Source organism: Candoia aspera, chromosome 4 (genome assembly GCF_035149785.1).
Source record: "Candoia aspera isolate rCanAsp1 chromosome 4, rCanAsp1.hap2, whole genome shotgun sequence".
NCBI lineage: Eukaryota > Metazoa > Chordata > Lepidosauria > Squamata > Boidae > Candoia > Candoia aspera.
In genome coordinates this window covers 58,378,815-58,396,819 of record NC_086156.1, presented here as the reverse complement: position 1 = coordinate 58,396,819, position 18,005 = coordinate 58,378,815, and the positions used below count along the sequence as shown (strand labels likewise).

Here is an 18,005-nt window from a genome sequence, read left to right as displayed (position 1 = left end):
ACAAGGGCTTCTGTTTGAGATACAAGGTGCAGGCAGGTTGATATGAATGAAGACAGTGTTTCAAGTAGTGAATGGTCAAATCCAGCATTCTGGCTTGGACCTGGAAGTGCTCTGGCAACTATGCAGTTGACGCAGTAAAGTCACTAGAGTACTCTCATATTCTGCACGGGCTGGAAGAACTGCTTTAAAGGCAGTTCTACACAGAGGGCAGTAATCCAGCCTGGACAAGACCCAGGGAGGTCCTTGATGTAAGATCAGTGCAGATTGACAACAGCTGTTGACTGGCTAAGTTGATAAAATGTCATGAGTACTGATGATGAGCAGGAGGGGGCCCCTATCCAGGGGGAAAAACACATGTGTAGTTTAGAGGCTTTGAACCTTCCTTCAAAGAAACTCAGAGCAGACCTGCCTTGAATTTTGGGTTTATCTGTGTGGGTTTCCTATGGTCTTCCAGTTTGGCAGGATTTTCTGTCTACTGGAGTAGTTCATTAAACACTAGAGACTGAGATACCGTCTCAGCGTGGTTCTTCACTCTAAGATAGGACATAAAAAGCCATCTCAGAGACTAACCATCTGAGCTTCTCCAGTTAATGACTTGTCCAAATGGATTCCTAACCCACACACAATCTTACAGGGAGAGTGCAGTGCAAACCTCTGGGCATGCCCATTTTCCTGGTTCTTAATAAGAGAAGTGGCATGCTCTGAAAAAGGGTCCTCTTTTTCTCAACAAATGCAACCTTACAGCCTGGATTCTTGTGTTTTCAGGTTGAGTTTAAAAACTCAGGAGAGGTGGCAGACTATATTCCTTTGGAGATGCAGCAGCCTTCTGGGTTGTCACACTTCCCATGGCACCTCAAGCTTTGTTGGATTAAGTATCAATCAGTTCATGTCCATCCATCCTAAAGATACTCCACAATGGTTCAACTGCTATTTCCAGCTTAAAAGGAACACATAGAAAGGCTAATCCTTTTTCAAGTAGATGGTGCTGGAGATGGCTTGACCTGGTATAAGGAAAGATCTTATTTTCCTGTCTAAAAGATTAATGTTACATCCGTTTTACAACAGTGAGCCAATGTATAATTGCCTTCATTTTGTGTTCAGTCCAAATGGTTTTTTTCCCCAGGATTGAACTCCAAGGAAAATAATTCTGTAGCTAGGCATAAACAATACAAATTGGCCATGAAGCCTCTTTCTATGTCTCTGTTTTGCAGTTTAAAAGATCCATTATTAATTTATGAATAAAGAAATTAAAATTACTATGGTACTTTTTAAAAAGCACCTGAAATGTGATGACCGGGAGTAAGTAAATTAGGCACTGAAACTGTTATTAATTTTTTTATGAAGTTAGTCACTATGAATTTATTTGAATAATGACTGATTATGTTGTAATTTATTTGGAAGATAATATTAGATCATTTTGTTTCCTTTATAATTAGCAGGCTTTCTTTTTCTTATTTCTGTTTGTCTGATGCAGTGTATCTAACAGATCCTTATAATAAATCCTTATGACAAAAGTAGGGGTTAAGGGAAGGACAAACTTTGCTTTTTCCAATTGTGTGTCTTCGAGATTTTTATAGTTTGGGGTTATACCAGTACTTTTGGAACCATTAAATAGTCAACCAATCCACATACAACTGTTGACATGCGAACATATACACACAAACCTACCCCCAAGATTTACATTAAATAATTCAATTCGAAAGCAAAACCAAATATTTTAGAAGCAACTGGAAACCATCGGCCTTGTTCCCAGTTTTTGCAATAAAAAGGCTGCATTTAAGTGTCTTCTAGATAAAGTTATAAAGTAATTGGGTTCTGAAGAAACTTGAGGGGAATAGAGTTTTGAGCAGTCCTGTTGTTCTATCGTCAGTGGGAAAAGTCACTGTGATAACAGAGCAAAATTATCAGTTATGAAATGAGTAATTGCTAGCACACAAGATAATACCTTTGGGTAACAATCTGTCAGTTCAGCAAAGTAACAATGTGGACATAGAATCAGCACTTTAAAGGCCAAGTTAAGTGTTACCTCAGCAAATATCTGTTCCCAATCCCTGTCAAGGAAACAGACATACTTTCTGGACCAAAGCTCTGCTGTATGTGGAAAGCAACTCCAAAATGTTCTCAGCTCTAAAATGTCCATAAAAAGCACCCTCCCACTCTTCACTTCACATGTAAAATAAAGGGCTGTGAATTCCAAAGTGCCCCTATAATATCCAATTTGGCCTTATTTTAATAATGGATTTCATAGGAAGTAGAAATGTCACCTACATCCTTGCTAGAATTTAACACATGCACATGCTGAGGCAAAAGTCTGGTGTACATTTTCTCAGCTAGCCTTCATCCCTTTGACAAAACTAAAATAAATAAAATGCTTATCGGATGACCAATAGTTAAAAGTCTCACTGCTTAGCACTCAGATTTAGATTCTGAAAAATAAGTACAGTAATAATTTTCAGTAGCCATGGAAGAGTACATGTGATAGTTACAAAAGCTCTGTGTGTGTTTGAGAGAGAGAGAATGGGGGAGGCAGACAAGAAAAAGAGGGAGGAAAACCTCATATTTTTATAAGTAGTCCTAGTAAAGGTAAAGGTTTCCCTTGACGTAAAGTCCAGTCGAGTCCGACTCTAGGGGGCGGTGCTCATCTCCATTTCTAAGCCTTGGAGCCGGGGTTGTCCACAGGACACTTCCGGGTCATGTGGCCAGCATGACGACACGGAACGCCGTTACCTTCTCGCCGAAGCGGTACCTATTGATCTACTCACATTTGCATGTTTTCGAACTGCTAGGTGAGGAGGAGCTGGGATTAACAACAGGAGCTCACCCCGCCGCGCGGTTTCGAACCGCCGACCTTCCGATCGACAGTTCAGCAGTTTAACCTGCAGCGCCACCGCGTCCCTAAATAGTCCTAGATCTTCAAAATATTGGATGTTTCTGTTAGCATTTCATTCTTACTATACCTGAATCTGGATGCCAATGGTCTGTTGCAGAAGACATTGGTTGGATGGTCTGGGGATTTGCCCCGCAGTTCGATTCTACAAGTTCTCCTTGTGTGTAGATGTGAGAGGAGATGTTGGTCTGTCTCAAGGCTGCCTTGAGTGGAGTAATCTGGTTGAACTGCACACGTGACAGGCAGCCAGAAAATCCTGGAGTGTTGTATTTATGGATCTCTTGATCAATCTTTCCGAGTTCTAAAAGGAAAAAAAAAAAAGACAGAAATGGGTTTGTAACGATTTGCCTAGCAAAGAAGCTTCACTGGTGTTAGGTTTTTGCAACAGATAATGTTTGTGAATGCAATCAAAACAGACACTTTTATCTCTTGGAATTTACCTTACACATAAGCCCAAGAATGAATCATTCTTCAATCTTGCTTTTCTTTAGATAGCCTGCCTGCCTGCCTGCCATTTTTTAAAAATAGCATATATCTATTAAAATGCAGATAGGTTTATCCTCTAGCAGACAAAATCAATTCAAAACATAAAAATAATGATTAAAACCACGAAAACAAGTAAGGGGAAGTATAGGCAAAATACTTTAAATACTAATCAATTGGCACCAACACTGTCTCCAAATGTGCTGAAATTCATAAAAGTGACTGTCCCCCAATTCCTGCCATTCAAATACTCTCCATAGCTAAAAAAACACATGCATTTAGGGCAGGAAAGGCATTTTCCTATTTCCCTCACATATTTAGAATGTAATTTTCTTCTGTGTTTGTAGTACTCATTCCTCAAGGACAGTTGTAAATTATATAAAAAAAAATATCCAAAACCTCTTGCTTCGTTCTTATTTTTAAAATGTCTGGAAAACGGATACTTAAGAAGGACAACCTCACTCTTTAAGCAAGTCAGGTGATGGGACTGCTTCTCCTACAATGACTGATCATGCATAGAAGATTTAAAATATGCAATGAGCTACATTCACTGGCTTGCTCAGGCCCCTGAAGCATCATTAGGCAGTGGCAATTCCAATCTTTATCATGCCAAAGCAAGGGAGAGAGATGACAATTAGAGAATTGGGCAAAACAGCTAGAGCTGATGTCTTTTTCTCATTTACATCCAGTGATGAATGTGCTAATGGGATTTCCTCATTTAAAATAGCAAACATTCAAAGAGAGGAAAAACAATCCATCAGAATAAATAATTAAAACAAAAGACAAAAAACACAGTCCAAAGGCTCTTCTTCATAGTTGAATTAAAGTACTATCCATCAGTTCCTGAGCCGGCGGAAATCTAACAACTTAACATTCGCTATCGTGCCCATCCTGTTACAGTCCTGACAAGATTCTGCCCAATTGATCCAGACTGGTAGAGAGGGCTGTTCAGGGTCCTCCCCCCTATCATGAGTGTGACAAGAAAGGACCCATTGACAGGCTTTCCCCTGAGGCAGTCTGCCTCCTGAAGAGAGGACGGTCCTCACTCTCATGGCCTTGGGGAAGCTGGTAAACATCTTGGTTCTGGGGATTGCTTGTGGGGACACTGTGCAAATATTTGCTTTGTCATTATTACATCAAATCAAATCAAACCAAACATTTATTATGGCCTTTGGGCCAGAAAGCACAACAATAAAATACACAGACCTGTGATTATTAATAAAACTTTTAAAAATGCAATAAAATTACATAAACTATATTATTATAGTAACTGTAGCACAAACTGCAGTGGCAATCACCAAACTTTGAGCTGAACTTCAACTGTAGGTAGGGCAGATACAACATAGGAAAACACAAAATTGGGCAACCTGGAAAGATATGTCAGGGTTCTGGTCAGATAGGAGCAGTGACAGATAGACATTGTGCTCTCTACCAAGGTAGCTCTTCATTATTATGTCATTATTACTATTTTATTGTTGTTTTATTATAGTATTGCTTTTTATTCCTAGTATCTGTACACCACCTTCAGTCTCTTTGAACTGGAGGCAGTAGATAAAAAGGATAAAGAAGGAAGGGAGGAAAAAGAGTTGAAGGTGCATATATCTCATTTAGATCCAGCTGTTCATACAAAAGATTTCCTAAGATGCTTTTGGCAGTTCATTACAGCTTAGAAAACTTGGGAACTTTTGAATACCAATGCCAATCATGGCAATACAGAGGCATCTAGAATGACTGTAACTATCTATAATAGTTAATAGTTAATGGCAAGAGTGGGAAATAGTAAAATAGAGAGCCACTTTGATGTAGTGGTTAAGGCACCAGGCTAGAAACCGGGAGACCGAGTTCTAGTCCTGCCTTAGACACGAAGCCAGCTGGGTCACCTTGGGCCAGTCACCTTCTCTCAGAGTGACTAGGAAGGAGTGACAAGGAAGAAGGCAATGGAGACCACTGCTGAACCCTTGCCAAGAAAACTGCAGGGACTAGTCCAGGCAGTTGCCTGAAGTCAACACTGACTTGAAGGCACATACATACAAGTAGTAGAATATTCTTAGAGGTAGCATAGGTCATGTTAAAATTAAACAGAAAAGAGCAGGAAAACTAAATAGAAAAACATTAGTATTTGCCATTTGTTTTCTGGATTCAATTCAAAGGGCATGCAAGCAATCTCCTGCTTCACTTCCCAAGTATGAATAGCAATCCTAGAACAAGATTCTCTTGGATTTTGGAAGTGAACATGTTTCTTTTAAAAATATTTTAAAGTGATTTATAGCTGTTTAAATGTCTAAAATGGCTTTATTGTTTTATTCTTGGGGACTTTATTATTGTTTCAGATTTGACTTGCTATGCACTCCCTGGAGCTTTTTAGCAGGAAGAATGAATGTCACAATAACAACAACAACAGAGACTTAAAACCATACAAAGGAGGAAAATATGTTGAGACCAACTTCATTTTCTCCTTGACTGTGTATAAATAAAATGGAAACTCATCATGATAAAGTTTGTGTGCAATCAGGCTGGTTTATTTTGATGGCACTGAGATACAACAGTGTAGCAGGCATGTTTCAGGTTTTTTAAAATAAATGATATTTTAAGTAACTCCCAAACATCTTTCCAGCATTTTTAAAAAAGAAACAGCATATTGGAATGATAGGAAATTAACATATAAATGACAGTGTTATAACAGTATGCTATGATAGAACCATATTTATTTATATGACTGGGAAAACCCTTTTCCAGTCATGCTTTAAAAGCAAGGTGGTTAATGGTGATGAATAGAGAATATATATTTAAATATTTTGGTTTTTTTAAGTTAGCATGATACCACTTACCAGTCTAAGTCTCTATTCATCTAATACTATAAATGCTATTTAAAAACATTAAAAGAATATTTTTGCTACAAAATATATGACATTACTTACCAGCATAAATTAATCAGAATGCATGTATCATAACACTATTACATACAGAAATGGCACATTATCATAATTAGCAGCTGGAACGGTGTTTCAGGGTAACTTGGAAGAACAATGAAGTTAATAAATAAGTAGGTGATTAAACGCGGTGGCGCTGCGGGTTAAACCGCTGAGCTGTCGATCGGAAGGTCGGCGGTTCGAAACCGCGCGGCGGGGTGAGCTCCCGTTGCTCGTCCCAGCTTCTGCACACCAAGCAGTTCGAAAACATGCAAATGTGAGTAGATTAATTGGTACCACTTCGGCGGGAAGGTAACGGCGTTCCGTGAGTCATGCTGGCCACATGACCCGGAAGTGTCCTATGGACAACGCCGGCTCCAAGGCTTTGAAACGGAGATGAGCACCGCCCCCTAGAGTCGGACACGACTGGACTTTACGTCAAGGGAAACCTTTACCTTTACCTTTAGGTGATTAAAATTATGCCCATCACAAAGGAGACACTAAATGTGTACTGAGCTGTGATGGGCTTACCTGCCCAATTATAGCACTACTCCTTACTCTTCCTTAAACAAACAAACATGGTTTTCATGGGGGCTGCTAAGAGTACCTACATCTGTGCAGATTGCTTCCATCATTCTAACATACACATAGAGTAATACTAGGAGAATATGGGGAAATTTCAAAGAGATAATGACTTTGCATGAATCTTCTTTCTATGGGGGGGATGCAAGAGAGGAAAAGTTTTCATAAATGCTTTCCTGGAAGTGGCCATTACACGCATCTAAGCAGATCTGATTGCTTGCCAGGATCCTTAGAAAAAGATCCGAGTTAAACTGAGTTATGCTTGTAACTTTGTTGTAACTGTACAGTAATGTAGCATTTCCACAGACAGCAGAGTAGCTAGCTGTCCATTACAGCAACAATGCTACATATGAAAAGAAATGCTATCAGACTTGATTTATGAATGATAAAGCATCAGATGTCATAGGAGACATAATCCGGGGAAAGAAATTTTACAGTTCAAACCTAAGGTGCATGAAATGTTTTGGTGAGACCAGTATTATAGACTTTACTAGCCAATAGCACTTCTGAATAGCAAATCCTTTGATCAGTTTCAGAGGGAGAAAGAAGAATAAATGGGCTTTGTTTCTAGCAGCAACCAGACAGGTATTCTTATGTGGCTCATAAGTACAATTTGAATCATCCTTTTTTTTCCTGACCAAAACAAGTATGATAACTCTAATAAGAAGTTCTATGTTATAGTTTATCATGGGCAAGTTGCCTTGCTAGAGCCATCCTCCATAAATCTTGCTATAAGATTGCAACATCATCATTGTGTCAATTTCATAACTTGTTAAGAGTATTCAAATACATTGCCTTGCAACATATAAACATCATATATAAAACAAATCCATGCCTGAAAGAGTTTTTTTTAAATCTACTGCAATTGATTTCTGCAGATACCAAATTCTAACATTTAGATAAAGGTGACATGTGGAAAAGTCCTTTTACAAGTCAGTCAAAGCATACAGAATCCCAATAAATGTGCACAGAATTCCAGTTAATGTGTGGATTTAAAATATAATGTATTAATAGATTGATAAACAAATAAAAAGTGCTTGGCACTATGGCACAGTGTCTTAGCCTTCCTTATGCACTGGATGTAATACATACAGTAACTGGCAGTTCTTCATATGTATTTTAAAGTCTCCTTCAATCTAAGGTTGACTCCTAGTGACATCAAGGATACCCTCATGTAATTTTCTTGGCAACAGTATAAAAATGGTTTGCCATAGATTTATTCCAGGATGTTTTTTCAACCTCCTAGCCTAATTTACAGTTCTGGTGGTCTCTCATCCAAGTACTAATCATGTCAACCTTGCTTAGCTTTGCAAGATCAGGAAGTTTACCTAGTGCTGTGTCAGAGGTTTGGCCCCAGAAGTCATAAAACCCCCTTCTGGGCCTTTTCCTCTGTCATGGGTTGTAAAGGAAGGAGGGGGGAGACTTGATTGATGTGAGAGCGGGAAACATCACAGAGCCAGCAAGAATTAGAAACTTCACAGACTCAGCAAGTTGACACCGGAATGCTGTGGCCAAAGTGTTACCTGCCAATGGGCAGTGAAGAATGTTGCTGAAGCCCATGTTGTAAAACCGAAGGCAGTTGTAAATATTCAATTTCAAACAAAGGTGGGGAATTGGGTCTGATAAAAGAAGAGGACAAGGGGAAATACAATTACTTGGGTCTTTAGATGCAGAGGGCAATGGTACTGTATCTTTCAATAAATGAAATACTCTACTGAGACCTAACTGGTTCCAGAGAGATTTCTTACTATTGGGATATCTGAACCCACGTTCCTCACATGCTGCGACTAGCACAGACCTGATCAATAATAATTATTTTCTCAGAACTTTTGAGTATAAATATAAAACTGGATGCATACGTGACAACCACACTTTGTTGCATCCTGCACATGGGAGTAAGAGAGGCACTGCAAGGAAAAGTGGCACAATTTTGACTATAAAAAAAGGCTTTAGTGCTTCTGCATGTATAATGCTTCTGCTTTCCATTGCTCCTCCTGAAACCACTTATTATAAATAAAGGGGTGTTGTTAAACATATTTGTACATTTCCTCTACTCTGGCCACCCAAATGCTTATATTTTTATGAGACATCTTAGGCAACTCGTTAGTGCGAGAGCTTTTACAAAAGTTAAATGCCTTTTATAAAACATGTTTTTTTTCCAGCTTGCAGTGCCTTTCATTTATAGCTTGCTTTTCCTCTAAACTGAAAGTGGAGCATATGACTGACTTACCCAATTTGCCTGAGGGTTGGTGTCCTACCCAAGGTCATCTAATGAACTGAAAGAATATTTGAACCCCAGTTTCCCCCATCCTAGTTATGAACAGTGTGAAGAGAATGAATTAAATAGAAATTGAGCTCTTTGACTAGCATTATTTACCTGCCAGGCAAATAGATATATCAGTGCAAATAATTAAATACTTTCAGGGAGTTGGGGGTTGGTGGCATAGTTTTCCAGGGCTGGTCCCAATCGGTGGTGATAGGGAGTGAGAGATCCGGCCTGCGGCCCCTCCTTTGTGGGGTGCCGCAGGGTTCAGTGCTCTCTCCGCTCCTTTTTAACGTCTACATGAAACCCCTGGGTGAGATCATCTGTTGCCATGGAATGAGGTATCATCAATATCACAGCCTAACATGCCCCTGTTCCGCATGACACACTGCCATGTGCTTAATATTTCCACAGACACAGAGCTGAGTAGCAATAATCAAAAAGACATTTCCTCATTCTGTCACACAATGAAACAGTACGGGTTCTAGAAGGAGAACTGGGTGGGAAAGAGATACTCTCATCTAAAGTAAAAGTAAAAGTAAGGGTATCTTTTTATGGTCACCGCATCTTCTGTGGGATTTTATTTTCAATTCTTTTTCATCTTTACTCAAATTAACAGGATGAAGGCAAAGAGGAGAAAACAGCCTTCTGGGTTCTCAAATTTAACAATCTACCTTCAGTGATCCACAGAGGCCACAAGTAGGCATGATTATCAACCATGAGGCATGTTATCAACCGATTGCCCAAAGCTCAGTAAGAATTCTTCAGAAACAAAGGCTCTAAAACTCTATTTAGATAGCCATGACTGATGAAAGCAAGAAGAAACTGGTAACTGGAGGAAAGCTTGTGTGAAAAATGTCTGAAACCCAATTTGCATCTGACAGAACCCTTAATATGCTGAGGAAAATTTTTGGCTAGCTTCTTAATATGCTGGAGCTGCCATTCCTTTCTCACTGTAAGAAGCCCATGCTAGAATTTTTCCCAAGGCCAACCTTAATCCAATTTCTGACGGGTCAGTGCTCTTGTTAGAAGAAGCTGTAGCATAGACTTCTCCATGGAGTTTTATTAGTGTTTTAAAACAAATATGGCCTTGTGGACACACACAGAATTTCAGGAGTTCTCATAATCCTTAAGGCATATAAGAAGAACAATCCATCATGACTGAAGGCAGGGTGGCCAGTTGTGGGCCCTCCAGATTTGTTGGTTCAACTCCTATTACCCTTAGCCACAACTAGGTTGATCTAAGCAAAAAAGAAACAAATCTTCATATGTTTTGCAGCTCTGTCTACAATTCATACAGCCACTGTTATGTATGATGTGTCACCTTGTCATTTTATTAAAAAGGAATCTAGAAAAAGCAGCTCCTTAGCCTCTATCTAAGAGCTAGTTTATATATTACAAAGAGGGGGCAGAATTCTAAACTTCAATCCTTTGTATTACAGTTCAAGTCTCAGGTTAAAAAAGTATTCTGCCTAAAGACTCTGCAGCCACTCAGATTCCCAGACCTTTATATGCTTTCTTAGTGAATATCACATTCATATTTAGTTATCTGGAAGACAACTTAGTGATCCATCTCCACTTGGATTTCATGTTTGCTTTTATGTATATTTTAATGTAATTTTTATCTGGCTATGTTCTAAAGCTATTTATTGTAAACCGCCCAGAGTCCCGCACTGGGGGAGATGGGTGGTGATATAAATTTAATTAATAAATAAATAATTAACTTAATCTCTATGTACTTTGTCTACATGCAGACAGAGCATTACATCTATTCACACAGCAGTGCATTAAAAGTATAATACTCCATTGGTTAAAGTAATGCAGTTCAAATTCTAATACCACTGTTTTTGAGTTATAAAGAAGACATAATTGCACAATGTCATGAGGAAAAGCAACATGAATCCATGGAATTGAGGGGAGCTGTGTGGGTACCTCTTTAAGAGGTTGTCTTCTCAGGGAGCAATGAGTGAACTCTTGTTTCATGCAATCTGTTACTCAGAAGCAAAGCCCACTGTTATTCAGGAAGTGTGGATTTACCTTTAGAGTAAAATATGCTAAGGATTGTGGTTGAATGTTCTGGCAGGATTTATCTGGAAAGCAACAGTCAAGATTTCATCTGGGACTATACAATTTCATTTACAAGCTAGAAAAGCAAGTATTTGGGTCTCCTGCTCATGCTTTTTTAAAACTGTGTTAAGCACAAAAATTATCCCACTAATTTTTAGTGACTATGAGTAAAGTTGGCTCTGAGGGCCTCTGGATACTGGAGCCCTATCTACATGTGAGATACTATGGTAGTGGTGTATTTTGTTCTGAAAGGTAATCACTACTCAGTAAATGAATGATAAAAGAGTAAACCACAATATTGGTTTGTGTACATGTTCAGTACATGACAAGGAGGCACATATCAAATCAAGACAAGGAAGTCAGAAATGGTGGAAACTGTCTTACAGATATTGGGAGGGAGGGATCCCCTTTTGATGGTTGGGGTCACTGGGTTTGGAGCTACGATACAAAGTGAATGGAGGCAAGATGTTACAGGGGGTATTTTTAAATTTCTGTAAGACTGCTGTAGTGAAAAATTGTGGTATATTCTCAGCTTCTTACCTCAAAACAGTACAAAAATTGTGCCACAGAAAAGAAGTCTGCATGCTGCCCTAGGACCTTATGATGCTCACCCCTGAGCTATCAAGTGTGGACTTAAATCACAGCTGAATCTTGAAAATTTAGTAATCATTGTGTGCGTGTACTATTTGAAATTCTTTTAGAAACAAACATTTTCTGGGCCACTAATTCTTTCATCCTTATATAATTAAGCAATTAACTCGTTGCTGGATTTGATCAAACTCTTTGCATCCTTACATCTTTCTGTCCAGCCTCAGTGTATCCTCCATAGTATCAAAGGAGGTGCAGTTTCCCCATTTTGTCCCCTCCTTGCAACAGAACTCACTCATCCTAGGAATTAAATTATGGGTTCAAAATACATTTTACCCAACAGCAAACAGAAGCTGTGATTTTTGACAAACCACCTTAAAAGCAGGGGAGGGGGGAAATGATACATTGGAAAATAGTGCCAGACAGTAGATTGGATAGTGAGTAATGTGAATTACAGCTGAAGATCTGTCCTGTGGGATGACCTTCTCTGCCAGAAAGCAGACTAGGCTCAAATCCTCCACTAAAATGAGAACACCCATATGGAGCTTTTCTCTCTCTTTTTGGCCAGAAAGAAAATTCAGTTCAGGGGTGAATGTGCTGGCCTCTTCCATGAGCCAAAAGAACAAACACATCGTGTAACTTTTTGAAAATTAATAAATAAATCTTTAAATCTTTATTTACTTTTTATAAAGGTAAGATATAATATTACACTGAACATCTGTGTTGCATTTGCAAATCTACTTGGGATATAGCACAAACCTCTGATTGAGTATCTTCCATGTATGGTTACAGAAATCACAGAGATTCTTTACAAGCTGATGTATAGAATGACACCACAGGCATTCTAAAGTAAAACCAGCAGGAGAAGGGAAACATTTTCCCTTGCAAATGCCACCTGCCCCTTGTTATTCTTATGAAGATTACACTAATTCAGAAATCACCTGCTCATCATATCTCTGCCTGTAGGAACACATAGTAAATGGGCCAAACGTTTGACGCAGGCTCTTATCACTCAATTTATATTGTTTTGTTCCTATTTATATAGCTTGTCACATTTATTTCCAATAATAATAAGTACCCATTTGCTGGGCAGTTACAAGGTATCAATTACAAATTATCTCAAGTACACTTAGGCTGTTTGTAATAAACAAAATGATCTCTAAATAACTTATGATGAACTGTATCAGTTAAGTGCCCTATTCAATTATGAACCACTATTTGCTTCTTGAGCCAGTAGGAGGAACAAGTTAGCCATGCAAAATGAAGCCTTGTTCCCTTGTTTGTTTTCACAAAGTATCTTCCTAAATAGCATAATGCTACAGATCACTTCCAAGTGCAACCAAACACTAATGTTATCATTGTGTAAGGAGGCTGTAATTATTACTTTCAGAAAAGGAATATTGTACATAAATATTGTGGTATAATGGAGAGAGTTTCAACTGTATTTATTTTAATTTACTGGACTTACATGCTGTTTTAATTGCTATTGGACAATGAGACTTCATTGTAAATCTACCCTAATCCATGAAGCTCAAAGGGTCATTTAGGTTGAGCAGTCACCAAACACTCCATTATAAGATGGTTGAGAAGATAAAATGATTTATAGGAGGAGGGCACAGGAATATATTTAGAGGTGTACTTAAGATTAGTCTGAATCCCAGTTGAAAACCAAATGGCTAATTTGAACAGGTTCTATAGCTATCCAAACTGAAATGATGCTTCACCAAAATGAATTGAATTCAAATCTGAACCCTTTCAAAGCATCATTAGTGTCCTCAGAATTGACAGGGACACATTTATTGTGCACTCGCAGAAACTGATACATTTCTGCCTCTGCATTTCAGCTAAGGAAAACATCAAGTTGGAGAGGAATTTTATGAGTGACAGCTCAAGTTTCTACTCACAGTGAATGATGTTACCTGGTACCTCTAACTGCATTGTTTTAGGGAGGGCTGTTGAAATAAGATACCACAAGACAGGTCTAGTATTCTGTCCTTCTTTTCTCTCTCTCTCCTCCCTCCCTTATAGGAGCACAAAATTAAAACTTTAAAGAGACTGTAGCATTTCATGTTCAGAAAATACAGTCCTCCTTCCTTTGCTGCTACTTGTTCTGTTATATCTATCACCCACCAGCACACCCTCCCTACCATCCTCTCTGAACTGAGTCTTATTCATCATTTTCTAGCTTCTGCATCTGTTCTTGCAGTTTTTTTTTTACTAGGGACATATCTGCGATGTATGCTCTTTTCATAGGCCCTGTCTTTCCTTCCCCCAAAACAGAAGAGAAAAGAAGGAAAGAAAGCATTATGTCCCCACCTCCAAGTTTTAACATTACCTTTCCTTAAGAACCACTGCTATCCCTGTCCTGTTCAGACTATGAGATGGCCAGGCAGAATTACTAATAAAATTCTTTATTGAATTAACTATTTACAAAAGTGAAAGTTCTTGCAATAGATTAGACTGTATAAACAATCAAGTCCACCCAGGTGGCAAGGGACACTCAGACAACACTGCAGGGTCAGACCATGGCAAGACAGCGAGGCAGAACTTGACCAATCCTCTGATTGAAGCTGCAAGACTGGAAGAAGCTAGAGTGTGTGGCAAAGGAGAGGCTGAACACTCAGATTTGTGCCCTGGAACGCAGGCTGGATCAGGCTGATACACAGAGGCTAGACAAGACTGGGCTGAGGTATCTAGGCAAGGCATGGTTCTGGAGACAAGACTGGACTTGGCTGGAGCATCTAGGCAAGACTTGGATCTGGAGACAAGACTGGACTGGGCTGGAACCTTTTGGCAAGGCTCAGATCTGGAGACAAGACTGGACTGGGCTGGAACCTTTTGGCAAGGCTCAGATCTGGAGACAAGGCTGGACTGGACTGGAGTGTCTAGGCGAGGCTCAGCTTGGAAGGCAAGGCTGGACTGGGCTGGAACATCTAGGCAAGGCTCGGATCTGGAGACAAGGCTGGACTGGACTGGAGCATCTAGGCAAGGCTTGGCTCTGGAGGCAAGGCTGGACTGGACTAGAGCGTCTAGGCAAGGCTCAGATCTGGATACAAGGCTGGACTGGACCGGAGCATCTAAGCAAGGCTTGAATCTGGAGACAAGGCTGGACTGGACTGGAGCATCTAAGCAAGGCTGAGATCTGGAGGCAAGGCTGGACTGGACCAAAGCATCCAGGCAAGGCTGAGATCTGGAGGCACACCCGGATCATGCTGGAACGACGCGGCAAGGCCTGGAGCTGGATGAGAGGCTGTGCTCAGCAGGGATGGCAAGGAGAGGCTCGACTGGAGTGACTTGTGCAGGAAGCTGGTCTGCGATGGCAGAAGGTGCTGGCGCTGGTTCCACTCTGGCTACAGGCAAGGCTTCTAACACTGGTAAGGACTCTTCCTCAGGTGCTGTGAGCTTGAAGGATCAGTTGTCTCCAGCGGCTTGCTCTTGGCACACCTGCCTTTTTATTCGCTCCTTTTCACACCCTTGTCCTTTAGCAGCCAGTCGGGCTTCTTTCTGTTTCACGTGCTTCTCTGCTCTCCTCTCTCGAGCACTGATTGGAGGTTTCAAATCTCCCTCCGGAGATTTGCCCAATCAGCGTCTGCGATTTCTCCTGCTCTGCTGAGTCACTTCTTGGTTTTGATTCTTCAAGTCCTTCCTGTAAAGTTTCGTTTTCCCCTTCTGACTCCGGATAAATTTCATTTTCAGAGTCAGAAGCAGGCTCAAACCTAACAATCCCTCTGACATGTTTTTCTTAGATAAGGCTACGCTATGTCATTTTTGTAACAAGTATCCTTTCAAACATTGAGAGATACATACATCAGCTGTCCCTAAATGAAAACTGGCCCAGAGGGAGTTATTTTGCCCTCAAATTTCATCCAAATTTATCAAGGGATAAACACTTTATCAGCAGTTCCCTTTTAAAATTAGTGGACAAATGGAAAAAAAAAACTCAGCACCTCTAGTTGTCTGACATTCAGCATGCTGCATCTCCCCATTAAGTGGTACCTATTAGGCCAGACAGCCAACCTCATGTGGCACAGAGTGGTAGGTGGCAGTATTGCAACCGAAACTCTCCCCATGACCCGAGTTTGATCCCAGCAGAAGCTGGATTCTCGGGTAACTGGCTCAGGTCAACTCAGCCTTCCTCCTTCCGAGGTCGGTAAAATGAGTACCCTGGGGAAGGTGACGATTGGGGAAGGCAATGGCAAACCACCCTGCTATAGTCTGCCAAGAAAACATCACGAAAGCGGTATCCCTTCAAAGGGTCAGACATGACTGGATGCTTGCACAGGGGATCTTTCACCTTTCATTAGGCCAGACAGGAAAATATACAGAATATTCATGGATATTCAGTATCAACAGCATTTAGGGACTATAGATTTCCAAATCATAACTTAAACTTCCAACTGACTTGAAGTTAAACCATTCTAAGATAAAAGTTAGTTCTGAATTGCTGAATCAGGATTCCAATTAAATAGGGTATAATGAAATCTCTAATAAATATGTAATGAATAAATAAGGCTGGTGTGTAACAGAAATTTTAGTTACATAAAGGCATTTTTTCTACTCTCAAAGAATTTACATTTTTTTCTACTCTCATAAAATTACAGCTACAGAGCTGAGACTATAGATGAAGCCATGTCAGTTAAATTAGTGATAGTCTAATTCTGGGATATCTAGGATCATGAATCTACCTTGCCACAGATTTAAAAAGGCGTTCCTCTTGATTTATGTTGCTTAAATTATCAGGTATGAGAAGGAGAACAATGTGGGTGGGTTAATCAGTAGCTTAATCAGCTTAGAAACTTTTGAAGGAAAAAAAATACTTTCAATCACTTTTATTTGCCCTAGTAACATTTTATGTTTCCAGAAATTTCCCAAATACATGTGCATAGTAGACATGCACTGGAAATATATACTGTATGTTAATGATAAGACTGCAGCCATAAATCTGTCTCTGATGTTCTAGTTTCTAAGTCGATTGCTTCATATTAGATACACATTTTGCATTCACAGCTATCTTTTAGTTCCTTGGTTCCTTGCCCAGTAGATTAAACTAGCCAACTCCATAGTGAAGTCTATTGTGCCTCTTCAATGAAATGTGCAGAGCTCCACTGCGGCCATAGTCACAAGACATCAGTCAGTGAAAAAGAAATAAGAGAAAAATGTGTCCTGTGCCATCTGAGGATCAGTAAATGAATTTATTTGGACAATTATATAGAAAATGTTACCCATTATTGGCTCTGAGTGCTACAAAGCTCAAATGGTACAAGAGTGAACGAGTGCTCCCTGAATTATGGACGTAATGTTGGCTTATAATTTTTGCCAATAAAATGACTGAGCTAAGAGTTGAATTAAGCATGCAAACTTTCAGGATGATATAGGACTCACCTTTCCTGGAAAACTAACTGAACTTGGGTGGAATGTGGAGAAAGAGAAAGATGTTAGAAGAAATCTAGCATCAAAAGATTGAAAGTAACAGCACTGGATGAGTGTTGAGGATGCGGGAAGAAAGAAACCGAAGCAGTGTTACTCAGGAGTGCAAATCTGATGCAAAGAGCATAGAAACAGGAGAGGGATGGGGCAGGAGAGTGATGGCAAATAGTGTACTGTATTCTTCTATCCTGGCTGTAAAATCACAAGCCTTTTTCTATTCATAAACGGATACAGATATACAGTAGTTAATATAAAGACGTAAAGGAGATTAATTAGAAGTTATAGGTAATTTTTCACCTCAATTTTTAATTTGTAGTAGGTCTCATAATTCGAAGGTATTTATTTGTGTTTTCTACCATGGCCTTTAAACAATTGCTCAGAACAGCTTACAATTCTATATTTTTGGAAGGAATTACTGAAAATGTAACATATTTAGCACTTCAGTCATCTCTGGATGACTGACTCACATTTAGAGAGTGCCAAACACTAACTCACATTTGTGAAAATGTTGAAATTTTAATAAAGACTAAATATCACAAGTAATAATTCTCAGATAAGGCCTGAGAATTTCATATTTCACTGTTCTCCACTCTTTCTTATGAAAACCCAACCCCATCATCATAAAGTTCCCTAACAGTTATGTGGGTGACATCACAATCCTTCCTCAGTATTTTTTTTAGATCTTCAGAAAATGTTGAAAAAATAGTCATATCATAGGAAACAGGCAAAATTTATAACAGCAACATAACACCTTGAAAGACATTCATATCTCACCCACTCTGAGAATACCAGAGAGAAG

The 18,005-nt window shown here is 39.5% G+C and overlaps 1 protein-coding gene across 1 annotated transcript in view; it reads right to left on the bottom strand.

The window, feature by feature from the left end:
• The window catches only part of CNTNAP2 (contactin associated protein 2), a 1,282,126-nt gene that overhangs the window by 16,553 nt on the left and 1,247,568 nt on the right, over nucleotides 1-18,005 (bottom strand). The window contains exon 22 of the mRNA XM_063304201.1: nucleotides 2,958-3,188. Coding sequence (XP_063160271.1) covers nucleotides 2,958-3,188 — 231 coding nt within the window. The remainder of the gene's footprint in view (nucleotides 1-2,957; nucleotides 3,189-18,005) is intronic.